This window comes from Tasmannia lanceolata, unplaced genomic scaffold, assembly GCF_043159265.1.
Source record: "Tasmannia lanceolata isolate RefF3 unplaced genomic scaffold, GAP_Taslan_0.1 ptg000037l, whole genome shotgun sequence".
In the NCBI taxonomy this organism is placed as follows: Eukaryota; Viridiplantae; Streptophyta; class Magnoliopsida; order Canellales; family Winteraceae; genus Tasmannia; species Tasmannia lanceolata.
In genome coordinates this window covers 51,340,657-51,361,174 of record NW_027518714.1, presented here as the reverse complement: position 1 = coordinate 51,361,174, position 20,518 = coordinate 51,340,657, and the positions used below count along the sequence as shown (strand labels likewise).

At 39.1% G+C, this 20,518-nt stretch overlaps 1 protein-coding gene across 6 annotated transcripts in view; it reads left to right on the top strand.

Annotated features, from left to right (window-relative positions):
• The window catches only part of LOC143860596 (Zincin-like metalloproteases family protein), a 77,491-nt gene that overhangs the window by 17,053 nt on the left and 39,920 nt on the right, over positions 1-20,518 (top strand). For all 6 annotated transcript variants that reach the window (XM_077371314.1, XM_077371315.1, XM_077371316.1 and 3 more), the window contains one exon: positions 8,778-8,858. In XM_077371314.1, coding sequence (XP_077227429.1) covers positions 8,778-8,858 — 81 coding nt within the window. The remainder of the gene's footprint in view (positions 1-8,777; positions 8,859-20,518) is intronic.

Sequence of the window (20,518 nt, the reverse complement as noted above, 5' to 3'; positions counted from 1 at the left end):
TTTTACTTTTTTTACTCTGATTTTTTGAGGGGGATGTCTAAAGGGAAAACTGGCGGTTAAATTATTGGAAGATAAAGAGTGGGTGTAAGCCCAAGGGTACAATCGACTAATGTTTTGATGATCAACAAATCCAAATTGATGGTAGTTTGCTAATGGCTTCTCTAGTGTTGTGATTTAGACATGATATATCAAAGTCAACACTTGAAGCAAGAAGAAGGGCTCAACTTGAAGAAAGTCAAGCTTTGGTGGTCCTCCTACAACTCTAGTTCGTTGAAGCATCAAGGAAACCCAAGCACAAAAGCAAGATAGAAGATTCTCCCAAGTCAAGGAACAAATCATGCGATTGCACAAAAAGATTAGAGATCAAGAAGACTCAAGATTTATTACTTTTTAGAATGTATTAGAGTCCTTTTGACATTAAGTACTTGCATGAATTCATGTTTTCAAAACCTTTTCAAAACCATTTCAACAAACTCAAAAAGGTATTTGAAAACATAGGTCAAAAGCCTAAAGACCTTGGCCCAAAGCCCTAAGGATTCAATAGTTAAAAGGTAAAACCAAGTTTTCAAAACGGGGCTGGTCGATGGTGGTCTCCCTGGCGACCGCAGGATGGATGCTGGAAGTCTAGCATCTTACCCAACAAAAGCGGGCCGGTCGACCGAGGATACCCCTGTCAACCGCGGATAGGTTTCTAGAAATCCAGAAGTCATCCAGAGTGGTCTCGACGGTCGACCACCCTAGGCTCGGGCGACTGTGGATAGGTTTTGGACAAAAATTAAAAATGTCCTCAAGGCCCTCGGCGGTTGACCGCGACACTCCCGGTCGACCTTGACGGTTTAAAATTTCAAAATAAAAAGGAGCGCCAGATAAGGGCAGGTGACCGCGACACCCTGCGGTCGCCCCGGTCTAACAAAGTAGCCGTTGGGGCTTGCACGACTTGCTTTTTCTTGGCCTGTTTATTACGGTTTTGCCCCCAAACGGTAACATCTTTGCTAGGGCTATAAGTACCCTATCCTAGACCTTCAAAAGTACCTTTTGAAAGATAATTTATGAAACCCTAAGAGCTTTTACTCTTCAAATCAAAAGGATTCTTCTTCCTCTTGAACATTTAATTTGTGCATTTATTTCTTGTCAAGAGGCACTCCATAGAGCATTGATGTGTAATCATTAGGAGTGATTGTGAGCTTTGAGCATTGTGTATTTGCCTTTAAGAGGCTTGAGAGTTTTTCTTCTTTCTTTTATTTCTTATATTTGCAAAGAGGTGTTATACCCTTTGAGGCAGTGTACGAAGAGGGTTAACACTCTTTGAGGCGGTTCTTACAAAGAGGGTTTGTTCCCTTTGGAGGTGGCATTCATTGTAAAGCTCGGAGATTCGGCGTGTGGAATCTCACAATAGTGTTGGAAAATCCCAAGGAAAGACCAAGTACTTGGGTAGTGGAGTAGGTTCGTTTGTGACCGAACCACTATACATCATTGCGTAGTCTCCTCACTCCTCATCTCTCTCTCTCTCTCTTTGTGGTGTTTGGTAATCTCTCTCTTTCTCTCTCTTTCTTATGTTATTCTATAAGACAACTTCTCACATAAGTTACCTTATATAATCCTATTCTCGATAGAAAAGGGAAGTGGCGAGGAGTGGTGGCTAGATGGCGGTGGCACGTCAACGATGCGAGGAGAGGCGGAGGGGATGTGGTGGCGGACGTAGAAAGAAGAAGGAACTGTTAGGGTTTTCTTTTTCTTCTGATTTTATGAATCTGGGTTTTGGCTGGGTTGTGGGGAAGGTGATGGGGAGAGAGATGAGTGTGGTGAAGGAGATGGGTTCGTGTGGTGAAGGAGATTGATTCTTGTCAACTGGTTTAGGGTTTTGAGAACTGGTTTATATTAGGGATGATGGGTGACTTTGAACGGGTTTGGGGAAGGTTTTGGGTTAATCCGAATGGTGTGGTTGGGTAAGACAGAGGCTGCTAGGCTAATGAAAAGGAGGGGTTGTTGGTGATAGATCGAGTCTCAAGAAGGGTTTTAGCGTGGGATTTGCAGTTAGGGGAACTAAATTGATGGGGACTGGTAAGAAGCACAAGCTGGAAACTGGGTTTTTATGGGCTGTAAGTATAGGGACGGCTGAGACAGCAAGGATGTGTGATGGTTAGTGTGAAAGGGAGACACGATGGGTTGTTGAAATAGAAGGCAGCAAGATGGGTTTGGTTTAATAAAATCAAGAATCAAGGATGGAGTAGGATGTTAGCCTGAGAACATAGGGAATATGGCTGCCAATTGAAGAGATTGGGATGCGGGTTTTGCTTTGAAATAAGGTTGGGGCTGAGATTAAGAGAGGAAAAAAGAAGAAAGTAACTTTAGGCGGCTGTTATTCCTAGAAAATTTGATCTTCTCAAGAGTACCTCACAGATGATCGTCTTCGGCTCTTGGACTTTCGCTCTGATCTCAAATTGAAGTAGTACTGTGAGAAAGAAATAGAAGAAAGGGGATAGAAAGAGAAGAAGAAGACAATAGGAGGAGAAGAATAGAAGAATAATATGGGAAGTAGAGAAGGGAAAGAATAGAGGAAGGAGAAGAAACCTGTAGAGGGGAGAAGCCAATCAATCTTTATTCATCCAAAACTTATAGTCTCTAATACATGAGGCTTATACATAGGCAATGGAAGCAAAATTCAGTGGAAAATAAAATCCTAGAAACAAAATAACATGTAAATAAATACTAATGAGCAAATATGCCACTTATTTGGCCTGCTATCTGCATCACTATAGATGGAATTGGGCTTTGTAAGTGGGAATATGAAGCAATGTCCTGCATAGAAATTTTGGATGTTCTGCATTTCTGCGGTATAGGGAGCGGCAATAAATGATATATGTTTATAGGAAATGGAGGAGGCAAAAGTTTTCTTTTATTTTTGGGCAAAGGTGTGCTCTTCGCATAGCCCGATATGCAATGTATTGAAGGCTGATATGTTTTAATCTGGTTTCAATATAGTCATTTTGGGTAAGAAGCTAAACAATTATTTTCTAAACCTCTTATAATATCTCTCCTCTTCAAGGGTTTTTGGCAGTGGGCTCTCATTGTTGTCATCCGTGTCTGTTCATTGCATATACAATGAATACATTGTGATTGTGCCAATATAAGGTGTTCCTTTGATCGGTGTTTAGTTCCTCCCAAATGGAATTGGAGGTGTGTCCAAAGAATTTGAGGATTTTAATCAACCATTCTTGGTATGCCTGAATGATTTTTTTTGTTTGATTGGTTATGCTTGAATGATAATTGGGCTTGTTTTCCTCTTGGCACATGCATGCTGGATTCCTACTGATTCTTTTAATGGCAGTTCTAGAATCATTAGTCAGTTTCTATGCCTTGTTCGCAACAAAGCATGAAAAAGAGAATCACCCACATAAAATGCATTGAGATCAAATTTCCCTCTTGCGAGAAGAGGTTTTATTAATTTTGGTAAGGATCGTACACTTCCGGCTTTATTGGCCATTAATTACATTTATTGAAGAAAGAAAATGCTTCCTGTATCCATCAAGAGAGTTCCCTATCTAAATATAATTTTTCATTAATTATCCTTCAGAAAGATCTGATTTTTGTTAACAGATCCTTTCGGATGGAATATCTTTGTACTGAGCGACTTTCTTCATCTTCTTAAACTTTTTCCATCTTCCCTTTGAGAAGCCGTCATCTTCACCATCCTTCTCCTGTAGGAGAAAGGCCTTCTCCCTGAGGAGAAAGGTCTTCTCCCTTTAGGGAGTTTCTGGGAAGAGATCCTAAAAGGACCATTAGAGACTTTCTGGAAAGAGATTCTAAAGGGAATTTCTTCTTTAGCTTGGGGACACCGCCGTCTTTATCTTTTGGGGGGAAACCGCCGTCTTTATTATATTTTTCCTCGAAGAGAAAGGTCTTTTCCCTTTAGGAAGTCTCTAAGAAGAGATCCTAAAGGGACCTTTAGAAAGTCTCTGGAAAGAGATTCTAAAGGAATTTTCTTCTTTCTCCAGAAGGAGAAAGGTCTTTTTTCTTTTGGGAAAACCACCGTCTTTATCTTTTGAGGGAAACTGCCGTCTTTATCTTCTTTCTCCCGGAAGAGAAAGGTCTTTTCCCTTTAGGGAGTCTCTAGAAAGAGATCCTAAAGGGACCTTCAAAAAGTCTCTAGAAGAGATTCTAAAGGGATTTTCTTCATCCTTCTCATGAAAGAGAAATGTCTTTTTTTTGGGAATGATAAGTATAATATATTAAAGGGGCCAGGGGACCGAAAATGTGTACAAGAGGGAAATCCAACTTAGAAAAATAGGAAATCAAGGAGGGAGGAAATCAAATCTCTGTACGCTATCCCTAGAAACCCCTTCCTTGACTAGTTTGTCGGCAACTCCATTTGCGGATCTTTTTACATGATAGGCTTGAATATGATAGTCACCGATGATGTCTTGAATTTCATCAAACCATGCAGCAAATCTCCATGGAATTTAGTGAGATCCACAAATCCATCTCTAATCACATTCTTCGAGTCCCATTCGATTTCAACTTTAGCGAGGTCATCCTTCGATAATAACTTTATACCGAAGTGAATGGCTCGCACCTCAGCTTCATTTGCATCCGAGATCCCAATAGGACCCGAATGAGCCCATATGACTCTTCCAAGATCATCTCTAATTACGCCTCCAATACCGGATGGCCCCGGATTTTCCAAACTTGAACCGTCAAAGTTTAATTTCGAAAATCCATGCATCTGAGGTTCCCAAACTTGATCCACCGATGGGGTTCCCCTAGTCCCACTACAAATCACAGTCCACTCGTGCCAAAGATCGAATGCCGACACAAATACAAAACTGGGAATGATTCTCACCCAAGAAACAATGAGAGCAATAACCTTATTAAAGAGAACGGTAGGTCTCCTAGAGAAACCTTTGAACACCCTTCCATTTCTTTCTTTCCAAAGGACCCATATTGTGGCAAGAAAGGATACCTTCCAAAGAGTTTTCCCTTTACCTTCCATGGCGCCATTTCCCAATGGTCAAACAAATCTTCAAGCTTTGATGGGAGAACCCAAGCAACACCGAACCTGAGTAATAATCTATTCCATACCTCTCTAGCAACCATGCACTGTAATAATAAGTGATCAACCGTTTCCCCCTCCTCGATGCATAACGGACAATGATCGATAATCAATATGTTTCTCTTCCTAAGGAATTCCACAGTTTGAATTCTTCGAAAAATAGCCGCCCATGCAAATACTTGAACCCTAGGAGGAGCTTGGGTGCTCCAAACTTTGGCTACTTTAGAGGGTGCAGCGCATGGCAACAAATGATAATAAAAAGATTTAACTAAGAAACCCCTTCTGAGTTCCAGATCCATATTCTTTTGTCCTTACCAGAGCGTTTGATGTAGATTTTCTCCAGCAGAGCAAGGAACCTATCAACCGAATCAAGCCCTTTGTAAAAAAAGTCTCTTCTAAAAGAAGGAACCCATGTCACTTTACTATCCTTTCGAACAAAGCAATCCTTTACAAGAACATCTTTGTCTGATGCTACAATAAACAAACCAGGAAAAAGGTCTCTCAAAGGATTTGCCTCACACCAAGCATCCCACCAGAATCTGATATGATTCCCTGAATAAACCTTGAACCTTATCCCTTTTTCGAATTTAGATTTGAGTTTCATCACTTCCCGCCACATAGTGGATCCCTTCTAACTGTATTTGTCCCCTGATTCCCATTCACCTAACTTGGCACCATACTTACTATCAATCACCTTAACCCAAAGCTGACTACTTTCCTCCCCAAACCTCCATAATCACTTACCTAACAAAGATTGATTCGTCTCTTTGATTGTCCGAATTCCAAGGCCTCATTCCTTAATCGGTATGCATACTTTATTCCATTTTAGCAAAGGAATGCCATTCTTTTCATTCGATCCATCCCAAAGAAATCGTCTTTGAATTTTTTCCAATCTTAGTGCCACACTCACAGGGCATTTGAACATAGATAATTGGTATATAGGAATATTTGCTAAGACAGCTTTGATCAAAGTGATTCTCCCCCATCTGGATACAAGATTTCTTTTCCAAGTGTCCAGTCTTCTCTCCACCCTTTCAACAATTGGTTCCCAGCATTCCTTCTTAGGGCAACCCATACCAAGTGGGAGACCTAAATAAGTAGAGGGAAGGGAATCTACTGCACAACCCAAAATACTTGCCAAGTCAGTGATCGCTTCTTGATTATGATTTGTGGAATTTAGATCTTGACCCGAAATCACTTCATATCAACGCAAAATAGCTTTTAGGTTTGCTGTTTTCAACACATCGGGCGAACTAAACAGTAGGGTATCATCGGGAAACTGTAAGTGCGAGATCTCTAAGCTCTTGTCTACGGCCAGAAATCCTTTGACTAGACCTTTTTCTTTTCCTTTCTCCAAAAGCTTGCTAAGAGTCTCCGCCACCACCACAAAATGGAAAGGGGCATAGGGATCTCCTTGCCTTAGGCCCCTAGAGGATTTGAAGAAGCCATAAGGGGAGCCGTTGGTAAGGACAGAGAACCAAGCAGAGGAGAGGCATTTTGAAAGCCAGGAATGCCATTTCTCCCCAAATCCCATTCTACCAAGCAAATAGTCAAGACAATCCCATTCCACCCGATCATAAGCTTTCTCCGTATCAAGTTTTCATACAACGCCCTTATAACCCATTCTTGCTTGGAAGTCTATCGCCTCATTCGCAATGAGGGAACAATCAAGGATCTATCTCTCGTTAACAAAAGCACATTGATTCGGGGAAATGATCTTATGCAGCACCCTCTTAATTCGATCGGCAAGAACTTTAGCTAATACTTTGTACAGACAACCAACCAAGCTAATAGGACGGAAATCTTTCACCCTATTTCCACCCTTCACTTTGGGAATAAGCGCAATGAAAGTGGCCCCCGTCCCTTTATCCAGGTCTATCCCTTCATAAATTGATGAAAGAAGCTAATTACCTCTCCCTTGACATACTTCCAACATCTTTGGAAACAAGCTAGACAAAAACCATCGGGACCTGGAGCTTTATCCTTGCCCAGAGAGAAAACTCCCTTCTGAATTTCTTCCTCTGAAAAAGGGGACTCCAATGCTTCACTATCCTGTTGCTCAAGGCGCCCAAAATCCACTCCGTTGGGGAAAGGACACAGGATTGCTTCCGAGGAGTAGTGGTTTTTATAGAAATCCACAATCTCTTTCGTGATGACACCCTTATCATCCGATAACTCCCCATCAACTTCCAACATGTGAATTTGATTCCTTCTTCTTCTCACACTAGCCATAGCGTGGAAGTATGCAGTGTTCTTATCCCCTTTTTTGAGCAAATTCACTCTAGATTTTTGCCGCCAAGAAATTTCATCTCGTAAGATTATTTGATTGAGTTCCTTCTTTAACCTTTCGATTTCTTCAATCTCCTCCTCGCTAGCCAAACCCGACTCATCTTTTGCAATAATCTCGTTAATGCGAAGAGAAATGTCTTCTTCCTCAGAGAAAATCTGCAAAAGAAAGAAAAAAGAAAAATGGAAACTGTTAGCCAAATCTTTTCTCACCTTTTCTCTATTCTTTTTCTTCTGTTTTCCCTTCCGCATAGCTTTTTCTCCCCAAAAGATCCGATCCCCCCTTGCGTAGCTTTTTCTCGTAAGGATTGGATTAGGCCCCATTCCAAAGGATCTTTCCTCTATTTATAGAGGTCTTTTGAAGTAGTTGGCAAGTGCCAGCTCATCCCTTTCTTTCACTTCACAATCTCAAGTTCCCTCCTTTGGTTCCACGATTTCAACTTCCCTCTTTTATGAGAAGTTGCTTAACTCCTTTTTTGAAAGTGGATGACTCTTTATTCATGTGCGAGACGACTTCTTTCCCATAAATTTAGGAATATCTTTTCCTTTACTCGTTTGGCTCTCTCCCTCTCTCTCTTTCTATTAAATTGTTTTAACTTCATGTTTATCCCTTCTACTTTTGGGAATAACATGGCGTGTAACCACCTCTCTTTTCTCTATTTCTCTCTTCTTATTTTACCAAGGGATATTACTTTTAGGGAAATGATATCTGCGCCAAGGTGTTTCGATAAACATGCGCTCCACTTGTTTGTCGTGTAGTATTTAAAAGGTTTAAAGAGCTTTTTGGGAACCGTAATATCCTCTGAAATCCCTTTAAATACTACACGACAAACAAGTGGAGCGCTTGTTTATCGAAGCACCTTGCCACAAATATCATTTCCCTTCTTTTATCGCCCCTTTTTTTATAAAATTTCGAGTTCAAAATACCCATTGTAGGTTCATAATGCATAACTTAAATAGAGATGTGTTGGTTTTCCACACTTTCTAATTGATGTTATTTAAGGTTGGTGTGTTCTATTATGTTGTTTAATATGGAACTACAAATGTTGATGTGTTAGTTGAGTAAGATACCTTTGCCTTCTCATGGCAGCGATTCATATCTGGAAGTGTCATCTATTCATTTTTTTTTTTTTTTGAAAATTCAAGTATCATCTATTCATATGTTTCAACTTCTTTTACTTTAAACTTTTGAGCATTAACCATGAATTCTCTATATTATGGTGTTCATCCATTATGTTGTGCCTGTATTATCTTGGAAAGTGGGGCTATTAATTTTTTCTTATATATATATATATGTGTGTGTGTGTGTGTGTGTGTGTGTGTGTGTGTGTGTGTGTCTAATGCTGATTCTTGATTAGTACTGAATTTGATGTTTTTCATTTTTAAAATATTTTAGAACTTGAATATGTGACGATAAACTTAAAAGCAAAATTTCACCCAGGGCTTAGGCAAAGCTGAAAATGGTAAAGTAAAGGTCAGCCTAAGAAGCCATCACACCTCGCCAATATTGGAGCACTGCAAGGTATGGTTATCTTAAATTAAATTTTGTGATGGTTTTTCTAATTTTTACTTCTATCTTCTTGTTATGCTGAACTTAATTCCCTCTTGTGTCTGTTTAACGAAACATATAAGAAAATTTGTGAGATATATCGTACACAAGGTACTATTCTGGTTTTTCTCCTGCTTTCTTCTCACTTCTTCTTTAGTCAACTTCAATTATTTATTCTCTTTTTATATTTTAGCATGGTATCAGAGCATTGCTCCATCTAGTCCTCCGATTCCTTTGAATCATATATTTCTCTCTCTCTCTCTCTCTCTCTTTCTCTCTCTTATATGTATGCATTTTGAAACCTACTTCTGTCTTTCAGTGATCTATTCACATGATCTAAGGGTTTTTCTTTTACGTGTGCTTAAACCCATGTGGTTATCTGTGTTTGGACGTGTTCGGGCAATCTTATTCCTCTTTCGTCGGTTAAGTTACGATAAATATTGATAGGATGCTATTTGATTGGTGATGTGATTGAACAAATGCATTAGGTTGTCTAATGATCGTATATGAAAACTTGTTGCCGAATGAATTCCAAATAAGTATTTGTCTTCCAATATGCCAAATATGGAGTAAATATGTTGTTCTTTTGTTGTTCGTGTCTAATATACTTCACCTGGATCTAGTCAAAGGTCCATCATTATTCATGTATGTGGGGGTCCTTGAATGACCCCAACTAGCTTCGTTGTACTGTAAGCCTTGGTGTCACAGGGAAATTTGAAGTTCTTGTCGATGGTTTCAGGCAAATCAGACAGTAGGTATAAAGAGTAGCTGCAAAGGAATTATCATATTATGACTTGGCTATGGCATAGCATGAATCCCCAAGTGAGCGCGAATGTGTTTTTTTAGATACTGCCTAAGTAGTTTGGTGCATTATAAGGGATACATATTCTTTTGATGGAAATAAATATCGTGCTCATGAATTGTTTGAGACTGTTTTCTTGTTGAATGAGGGCAACAATACCTTCAATGAGTACTATAGCACTCTGCGAGTTATGTGGCCACAATTGAATGAATATAAGTCCTCCAATGCGTGGAGCTGTCGAAGAACAATGAGAGGAGTTGAGTTGCAAAATTTCTCTCTGGTTTTAGTCCTGAATATCTCTCAGTTTGTGGCACATCTGAGCCTGTAAAGAGCTTCTTTGTCTTGCTAATTTTCATTTTGTTATCAGCATGTCAATTTTTCTCCAACCTACTGTATTTCTAGTGAATGATCTGCCATGGCGACATTAATAGGTAGAGATGATGGTGGTAAAGGATGTGGTGGGGTTTTTGTAAAAGTCACGGTGATTGTGATGTAGGGGGAGGACATGTGGAGGATGTTGAAATTGAAGAAGTGCACGAATTGTGGCCGGAATAGTGACAATTCAAACAAATGATGCTATAGATATTGCAAGCCAGCATGGGCTAATCAAGTCTCTTACATGATAGAAGATGATGATATGCAACCAAATAGCTATGTCAAAAATCAGCAACGCATTTCTAGCGGTGATTCAATTTTGCTTTTACGTGATGAATAAGAGATTCTTGTGAAGAAGTCTTGGCACTCCAAGTCATCCTTCTACGTTAATGGCTCCTCTAGTTAAGTCAGGCAATCATGAATTCTTTACTTCTTGGGTCATTGGTTCCGGAGCCTCTAACTGTATAATACATGAGTCATCTATATTTTCTTTGATTGATAAATTTGTTCCAAACTCATCCATTACTCTCAATGATGGTTCTCTGTCTTCAGTTTCTGTCCATTGACTTTAATTTATATTATCTTTTTTATTTTATTGGTTAAGGGCTGTTGGAGAGGATCATACCTACAAATCAGAGAGAATGCCAGAAATTCACGAAATCTCCAAGAGGAACATCGAAATGCAAACTCGGCAGAGAGGAAAAGTGCAGAATTCTTTTGCACTTTGAAGACACCAACTCTATTGAAGAGGCGTGAGTACAGATGACCTAAAGTGGCTGGTTGAAGGTTGGAGAAATTCCTCTAGTCGCTGAGTATTGCTTCCCAAACATGAATGGAATCACCCAATATGTGCCTTTTTTTTTTTTCTGAAGATGGGTACTACTATCAATAAATAATGGTAAATAATGGGTTGGGCGTACTGACGTGAAGGATGGAAACTGGATGCCAACTATAATTACATTTTCATCTTAATGAGAATAGAACTCTGTTATTTATTCATCATAATTTACTCCTAAATAGACTATGACTCTAAGATGGGCAACTTGAAACGAATAATGACATTCCATATTTCTATTTTAAAGGGACATTTCCTTATATAGGGCCTATTAATAGGTGAGGTTTGATCGACCACACATATGGAATAGAACTTCCATCCCAATTAATAAGGGTGGTTTCTGTCTTGCTTTTTTTCAGGATTGTTGGGAGTACGTAAAGGGAGATGCCATGGCCTTCTTTCAAGCGTTCCATGCTGGGTTGAAGCTGGATCGGGGAACAGGTGCCACCTTTCTTGCTCTCATCCCCAAAGTTAAGGGAGCAGTGAAGGTTTCCGAGTTTCGGCCTATCAGTTTGGTCGGGTGTTTATATAAGCTCTTGTCTAAAGTGTTGGCGGATCGGCTCAAGAGGGTCCTCCCCTTTATCATCTCAGAGAATCAATGTGCTTTTGTTGCCCAGCGACAAATTTTAGACTGCTCGATGGTAGCCAATGAAATGGTGGATAACATGGCAAAGTCAGGGAAGCAAGGTATTATCTGTAAGCTAGACATGGAAAAAGCGTATGACAGGGTGGACTGGCAGTGTCTGGACTACCTCTTACAAAGAATGGGTTTCGGGAGAACATGGTGTGGGTGGATCCGTAGTTGTCTATCTTCAGCTCACTTTTCAATTCTGATTAATGGCTCTGCACACGGGTTCTTCCAATCGTCTCGAGGATTAAGACGAGGATTAAGACAGGGGGATCCTCTCTCTCCCTTTCTATTTGTCATTATAGCGGAAGCCCTCAGCGTGCTGTTGAAGAAAGGTCGAATGGAGGGGTTGATTCCGGGGTAGATTGTAGTGAGTCTGGGTTTCAGGTCTCGCATTTGCAATTCGCGGACGATACTTTACTCTTTAGTTCTTCCCAGGCCTTAAAGATTCTAAATCTTAAGGCTATTCTTCGGTGCTATGAGTTAGTGACAGGTCTTCGTTCCAACTTCTCAAAATCTCGTCTTTACGCTTTGAATATGTCCGCCGAAGGTGCTTCCGATCTAGCGACTATTATGGGATGTTCCTTGCAGAGTTTGCCTGCCTCTTACCTGGGATTGCCTCTGGGATAGGTCGACCTCGAAAATGTGCATGGGATCACATTGTGGATCGAATTGAGCGAAGGCTTGATACATGGAAGAGGAACTTATTATCTAAAGGTGGCAGGTTAACCTTGATCAAAGCTGCTTTGGCCAATATACCCATTTATCAGCTATCATTATTCAAATGCCCGGTGTCTGTGGTCAAGCGCATTGAACAGATTCAACGACGATTTTTGTGGGGGGGTTTAGCGTCGAAGCGGGTCCTGGCGCTAGTGAGTTGGGAATCAGTGTGTATGCCCCTTCAAGGGGGAGGCCTAGGTATTCGGAGGATCAAGCAGGTCAATCAAGCACTGATGGGTAAATGGTTATGGAGGTTTGGTGAAGAGAAGTCAAGACTATGGGCTAGAGTAATCTCAGGTAAATATGGTGTTGCTCCAGGTGAATGGACTTCTTTGAATATCTTCAACAAACCGGGGGTGACGATTTGGCGGGATATCCTCAGCCTCTTACCGCTATTTGATCGTGAAATAACGTATCGTGTGTACTTCGGCGAGCGGATATCTTTCTGGCCCATGCGGTGGTGTTCGGCTGTACCGCTCCAAGCCCTATTCCCGGATCTTTTTCTAGTTGCAGCGAATAAGTATCTCTACGTGAAAGATTGTTTTGATTACGTTGGAGGAAAAGTTATATGGCAGCCTCCTTTCCGTCGGAATTTCTTTGACCGCGAATTACCATCAGTGACGAACTTATTTCAGATTCTGGAGCAGAATTATGTTAGTGTCTCTGGGAAAGACAAACGGTTGTGGGCAGCAACTTTTTCAGGCAGCTTCTCGGTAAAGTCTTTTTATAATAGGTTGGTGCCTTTTGAGGTTAATCATCTGATAGCAAAGGTGTGGAAAACAAAGGCACCCCCTAGAGTCTGCTTCTTCGGTTGGGCGGCATTAAGAAATCGAATACAAACAGTGGACTTCCTGCGTCAAAGGCACATGCTGATTGTCGATCACTGTACTTTATGCCTTGCATCAGGGGAGTCGGTTGATCACATTTTCATACATTGTCGAGTAGTAAGGGAGATTTGAGGGAGGCTTTTAGGTCGATTTGGCATCATATGGGTGTTCCCTTCATGTTTGCAAGATCTGTTTGCCGGCTGGGGATGTATACCTTGGGGAAGCAAGGGAAAGAGGTTGTGGTGGCTATCCTTAATGGCGGTTTTATGGGTAATATGGACAGAAAGGAACTCTCGGATCTTTGATGGGAAAGCTAAATCTCCGTTCTTTTTATTTATTAAGGTCATTTCGCTTACTATCTCCTGGGCTAGAGCCCTGCCATTATTCCGTTTCGTCTCGGCATTTGATCTCTGGGAAGGGTGGACGGTAGTGTGCCATAGCAAGGAAGTTCAGCAGGTATCCATTCAGCATTGGAGCCCTCCTCAAGAAGGGCACTTTAAATTAAATTTTGATGGTTAAAGCTTGGGCAACCCAGGCCCTGCAGGGATTGGTAGAGTATTACGAGATAGCAACGGTGTCGTCCTGAAGGCTTATTCTGGGCCACTCGGCATAGCGGATTCGAATGAGGCTGAGGTAAGGGCAGCGCATCAAGGCATAGTCAGCTTGGTTAGGGAAATATCAGACAGCTGTGTTGTGGAGGGTGACTCGCTGAATGTTATAAGATGGCTCAGGGGACCTCGGACTCCCCCGTGACGCTTTCTTAAATTCTTTGACGAGATTACAGATATCTTACAGGGGCGGCCGGTAACTTTTAATCATGTGAGGCGCTCTGCTAATGACGTAGCAGATAATTTAGCAAAAGTTGGCGTATCGCTGCAGGCTTTAGAACTCTATGATTTTCTCCCGCCCTAATTGTATTGCCATAGTTTGTCTTATTTTTCTGTGTTGTAAGGGGGACACCCTTAGTCTTCTTTCAATATAACTGCTACCATTCAAAAAAAAACAAAGTGTTTATTTTGAAAATCGAATTCGCCAGCTAGAAAGTGGTGGAGAAGTCTGTGATGTGGCAGGTCACACATATGACTTGATGGGCCCCACAAATATGGCACTTTTTGTTGGATTCGATTCAATTGATACCATTGGGCAGTGTAAAGGAAAGGAAGGGGGAATGGTGAAGGCACTCTCGGCTGTGGTAGTAGATGAAGAATTCGAAAGGAAAGTGAGATAGTAATTCAGCGTGGTGGCAGCGCATGGAAGTGTGGACCTCACTGTAGCGGTTGATTCAGAAGATCACTTCTTTTGGTTTTTACTGGCCTAAGAGTATGCTCCTGGCCACCCTTAATTGATTCTATGCAATGCAAGTAGGGACCCCTGGTCCCCAATGTAATCTTCATAGTATCAATGAAATTGTCAATTTTAAAAAAAGAGCGTACAAAGTGTTTAATTAGAATGGAATACCAACAACCCATATATATTTGGATTTGTTAGGAATGTGTAGCAGGCTCCACATGCTTCTTTGATAACCCAAAACGCATTGTCATAATTTGTTTCTTAATAAACCTAAAATAGAAACTCCATTCAATCCTCAAAATTAAAAGAATCATTAATTCTGATTACACCTCTTAATTGGAAGGCTATTAGTTATGGAAACTTTTATTTTGGGTGGTTAATAAGGGATTACGTTCCTAATAGGTAACCTGCTCAAATAAGTATTCTATTTAAATAAACCAACTCTAATCAATGTCTATCTTTAATAACCAAAAACATGTGGTAGCTCATGTATTTGCAGCAAAAAATAAACACATTAATAACAACACTCCATGGGTTATAAATATAAACCATTGATAACAATACTCCATGGGTTTAATTTTTGATAAATACGGTCGTTCCAGTTTTCAACAAAACATAAGTTCGATTTGATAATGGCACCCCCTACAAGCCCAAAAGACTTGAGCCCAATTTTTAATAATGACACCCATTAAAATAAATAAATAAATAATTAAATAAATTTCCCAGCTTGGGGCCGGGTATTACACCCTTCGTGGGGCCGGGCATTACAAAACCACATTTCGTTGATTGTTTTTTCAGGCTCATGACATGTAAAACCTCCCTTCTCCTTTATCCTACATTAGAATTTCTTTCTTTCTGCTTGCCTTCTGCGACGCCTCTTACCTCAACTATTTCAGTGGTCCATCTTTTATTTCGCCTTTGGTTTTTATCCTTTTCCCCTTAGCATGTCATTACTGTTCAAGATGGTCGGTAAAACTAATTTATTTTCTTGAGATTACATTAAAAAGTTGTTTAAAACTTTAAATGGTTCGTGCATTTGGAAGTACAAAGATCCATGGATACCCACGGTCTATTTTCCCAATTGCTAATAGAAAAATAGTTTACTATTGTCATGGTACCATGATAGAAAAATCGTTAGTTGCCGGAAACACCTCGGGAGTGGGAACACGATTCCACGGAAACATATTTTTTGAAGCGGAAATGAAACGTGGAAAAATTTGGGACACATTTTCAAAACGCATCGTGGGAAACTTATGCGAATTTTGTGTGGAACACATGATAAATGCATGTGAAACACACGGAAAAAATATGTGAAACACATAGGAAACATGTGTGAAACTTACGGGAAACGTTTTGTAGAAATCACACCAAAATATTTTAAGGATAAATTAAAAAAAGAAATCAATAGTATAGATAATATTAAAAAATAAAGATAAGTAAAACTTTCTATGAAAAAATACAATTTATAAAGAACGTACATAAATCATCTATGTATGCCTCTAATTTAAATAAAATTATGAAGGGATTTGCTAGGGTCCATTGCAAAAGGCATTTCACGGAACGTCTGTTGCATGAGAGAGTAGCCATCTCATGAAAACTAACAAAATCTGTTGGGAAGTGAGCCGATGTGGCTGCTCTCTCATGCAATGGACGTTCCACGAAATGCCTTTTGGGATGGACCCTAGCAAATCCCAATTATGAAATATACAAAAATACACTACACAAATACAAATTAAACGTAAAAATTAGGGTGATTTAACAAAAAAATAATTCAAATAAAAATAAAAATACATTTGGTAGATTTCTGTAATGTTTTTACATATATCCCTTCCATTGAGGGCTACACCTTCTGACCGATCGAGATTCAAATTAGAGATTAAAATAAAAATAAAAATATATTTGGTAGACTTCTCTACTGTTTTTACGTATCTCCCTTCCATTGAGGGCTACACCTTCTGACCGATCGAGATTCAGATTAGAGATCTGATAACCTTCCTCTTAGGTTAGACCTTAGACGTTCGAACCGCCTTCCAGGTAGGTCTTCACGAAATACCCTGGTGAAGGGGCAATCATGAATGCAAGGGCATGTACCACTGAACACACTGTGTGATCGAGGTTTTAATCTGACCAACTTAGCGGGTTACAACATCAGGATTTCTCCATGGGGATATAATGGATGCCAAAGTTTTCTTTTGTACGGCCATCATGGGGGATTCCACAACTTCCAATTCAATCTTACACTTACAAAGTCTTCTTTTTGAAGATCCAAGAAATTCCAAGGCCGAGGGAAGATTTTGAAACGTTTCCAACATTTTTCATAAGCAAAATTTTAAATTTCAGTTTCAGTCGTCACGTAAATGGAAACATTTTGGTTTCGCTTGGAAATGTCGTTGGAATTCCTTTACAATCATCGGAATATTTGGAAACATATGCAAGTGATAAAATTTAAAGATGAAACTTCTGGAAATGCTAGATAAGCACAAATACACACGTAAAAGTCACCACATAAGCAAGACAACCATCCATGAATGTTTAACAACATTGAACACCTAATGACATTTACTATCACGCACGTCTGATAATTCTTTAAACACAAAAGTTTCCCTGTAATTCATATATATATTTATACATAATATTTGCACCACATTTCAGATGCGATAATTATGGAACACATACTGATATAATTCACGATTATGCTATAATTATGCACCACATTTCGGTTTTGATATACATTTTGGTTGTTTCGGTTTTGGTTTCTATATTGTTGGAAATGGAAACTTTTCGGTTGTTTCATGTTGGTTTTTGTGGAAATTTAAAACCACGTTCATAAGACGTTTCTGAATGTGTTTCTGATACGATTTTCTTTCGACTTCCTATTTCTCGTTTTTCCTCTATTTTTTCCGTGCTTCCCGCTTTCATTTAACGCTTCGCTTTTTGAATTCATTTTTAACCTGGTTGTTCGCAACAAATTTCTCATGCATGAAAAGGGAAATCACACTCATAAAATGTATTGGGATCAAATTTCCCTCTTGCGAGAAGAGGCTTTATTAATTTTGGTAGGGATCGTACAATTCCGGCTTTATTGGCCGTTAATTACATTTTTTGAAGAAAGAAAATACCTCTTATTATCCATCAAGAGGTTCCGTATCTAAATAAAACTTTTAGGTAATAATCCTCCAGAAAGATCTGATTGTCTTTCCAACTTTTGTTAACAGATCTTTTCGGAGAAAATTTCATCTTCTCAAGCTTTTTTCATTTTCCTTTGGGAAAGCGTTATCTTTATTATCTTTCTCCCTTTAGAAAGTCTCTAGAAGAGACTTTAAAGGGAGTCTTTATCCTTCTCTTGAAGTAGAAAAGCCTTATTTCTTTTGGGGAAACCTTCGTTTTTATCTTTTGGGGGAAAACCACCGTCTTTGTTATTTTTCTCCCTTTAGGAAGTCCCTGGAAGAGACTCTAAAGGGAGTCTTTATCATCTTTCTGCCTTTAGGAAGTCCCTGGAAGAGACTCTAAAGGGTGTAACGACCCGGATTTGGGGCAAATTTTAGACATGATTTAAAAAAAATAAATCCAAAAATCCTAATCGCTACCCCAAAAAGGGAAACAACAACTAAACGATTCTATTCCATTAACAGAATATCTATTACATGAGTTTTCTCAACCGCAAAAGAAATCATACGAGTGCTCTCTCTCCCATCCTAATTGCCACCTAGACTTGTTCATCGGCAAAGGCCATAGTCTGGAAAATAATCTAAGTAAAAAAACAAGCTCATGTGACTGGCTTGGAAAATAAAAGTGACAAGAATGAAATTTGCAATATAAAGGTGTTTCTTATGGCATTCAGGATAAGGAAAAGCAATAAGAATTATAAGATTTATTACAAAGAATAAAGAATATCAATAAGCATGTGAGAATGTCAAGGAAATATACTAAAGGTGGCAAATCATGGAATCATATAAGAGAGCGTCAATCATACAGAGTACATATAGAGATAGGTAAACTACGAGAAATATGGTGTCATCTCGACGAGGTATATGGGTCATATCTTTCTCCTCATAAGTCTATACACGATGAAAATCATCACAAACCTGTCGGTAAGTGGCCAGACGTAGCTCTATGGCCTTCTCGTACTATAGCACGAGACGTAATATTAATAATAAACAAAAACACCGTGTATATAGATTATGGCCTAAAAATAAAAAGTCATACCACAGGAAATTCTATAGGGATAATCATTTAATTTAATGATATATGTGCAAAAACAATGCGAATAATCATAGGAAACAGAAATATAATCACAGAAATCATAATTGTAACTAATATTATAAAAGTCATTCTAGTGAAATGAGTCAAAATACCACGCTCTAGGTGTCACTTGGAAGAAAGTTTGTAATCATGACATGTCACATGGGTGTGAAATTGTCAATCCAAATATATTTAATGTTTCAAATACTTCTTTCTTTTCTTTGCTCCCCATTAACCTGTTTGTTTTCCCTAGTATTTTTAGGGGTGTGCATTGTTCGGGTATAACTGAATGACCGAACCGAACCGAACCGAACTGGTTCGGTTATTTCGGTTCGGGTTTTTGTCCATTCGGTTCGGTTTTTAATCTGCTCACAATTCGGTTTTCGGTTTCGGTTGCGGTTTCTGTCAAAACCAAAATCGGTTTACCTGAAAACCGAATTAACCCAGTAGTCAGTAGGCCCTAATAGTGACAACCCACTTTTTTTTTTCAAAACCAAAATTTGAATTTCGATAACTATTAAATACTATTAAATACCGTAGGGGCAGTGGAATAGTAGTACTGGTAATAGGTTTTTTGCTTTTACAGAGGGAGAAGTGGAGTACAAGTCATGGTTAAAAAAACGAGGCCTAATAATGACAACCCACTCTCAATAGACAATAGCTGGCTACAACCTTTGTTTTTTATTTTATGGGTGTTAGAAAGTCATGATGTGACTTGTGAGAAGAATTGCCCCCCTTACGTTAGATAATAGCTGCATAAATTCTCTTTATCTCTTTGTAGTTTCACTAAAAAAAATATCTTATTTGAGGAACTAGCGGCCCACAAGATGACAAGATTGTATCAAAAAATGAGATAAGTCAAAACTCAAAAGTGTACAGCAAAGACCGGAGTGCCAATATCAAATAAAGGGTGTGTATATCTGCTCTCTTTACAATTATATCCTCCTATGCCGTCCTCCCTTTCTCGCTCGATTTCTCCAATTCTCCCGTCACAGAAACCCTAAGAAGAAGAAGAAGAAGAAGAAGATGAAGAAGAGGTATGTTTGCATTAACCCTATTTTATTTTAATTTCTCATGATTTCTCCCATCATCTCCACAATAAAACCTATGATTTCTCCTATCATATCTACAAGGAACCCTACTTTTTTTCTCTCTTCATTCTATTTTTAGTTTTTCCATTTTTTTCCTTGTCTGCTTATCCTTAACCATTGTGTTCAAATCCTAAACCACTTCTCTGCTTATCCTAAATTCACCATTCGGTTATAACCAAACTAACCGAACAACCGAAATCGTTGTTCGGTTCGGTTCGGTTATCGTCTTACTCGGTTACGGTTTCGGTTTTAGTATTTAAGTAACTGAAAATTTTCGGTTCGGTTAGTTTTGGCTCATTCGGTTCGGTTTTAACCGAATGAACAGCTCTAAATATTTTCACTTCCCTAATTTATTCCTGTGTCATTCTTTTCATCCTAAAAATCCCTTCTTCTTTTTTTTCAATTCTTATGTAACATTTATGATTTAAATTTGGTAGGATGTTAGTACGTTAACCCATTAACCATGGCATACACTAGTCATTCCCAAAAGCCTTAATTTAAGCCATATGAATTCTACTTAAAAGATTGTTTTTACTAAGTAGTTACCCCAAGACATCCATTTAAGTTTAAAAAACACTTTTCCCCATCGCCCAAATCCAACAATTATTATTTAACACATATAGGGGCTGTTCTTACAAAAAACAGTCCCCAAAACATGATTAAAACACATACTCGATTGCCGTTTTATCTTAAACTAATTCATATATGTTGTTATTCCATACTTGTACATCCAACACATCCAAAAACAACATTTTTAATAAATTTTCAGCTACTTTTAGGTGCTGATTTTGATCAAAAACCGCACTTAAATACCTATATATTG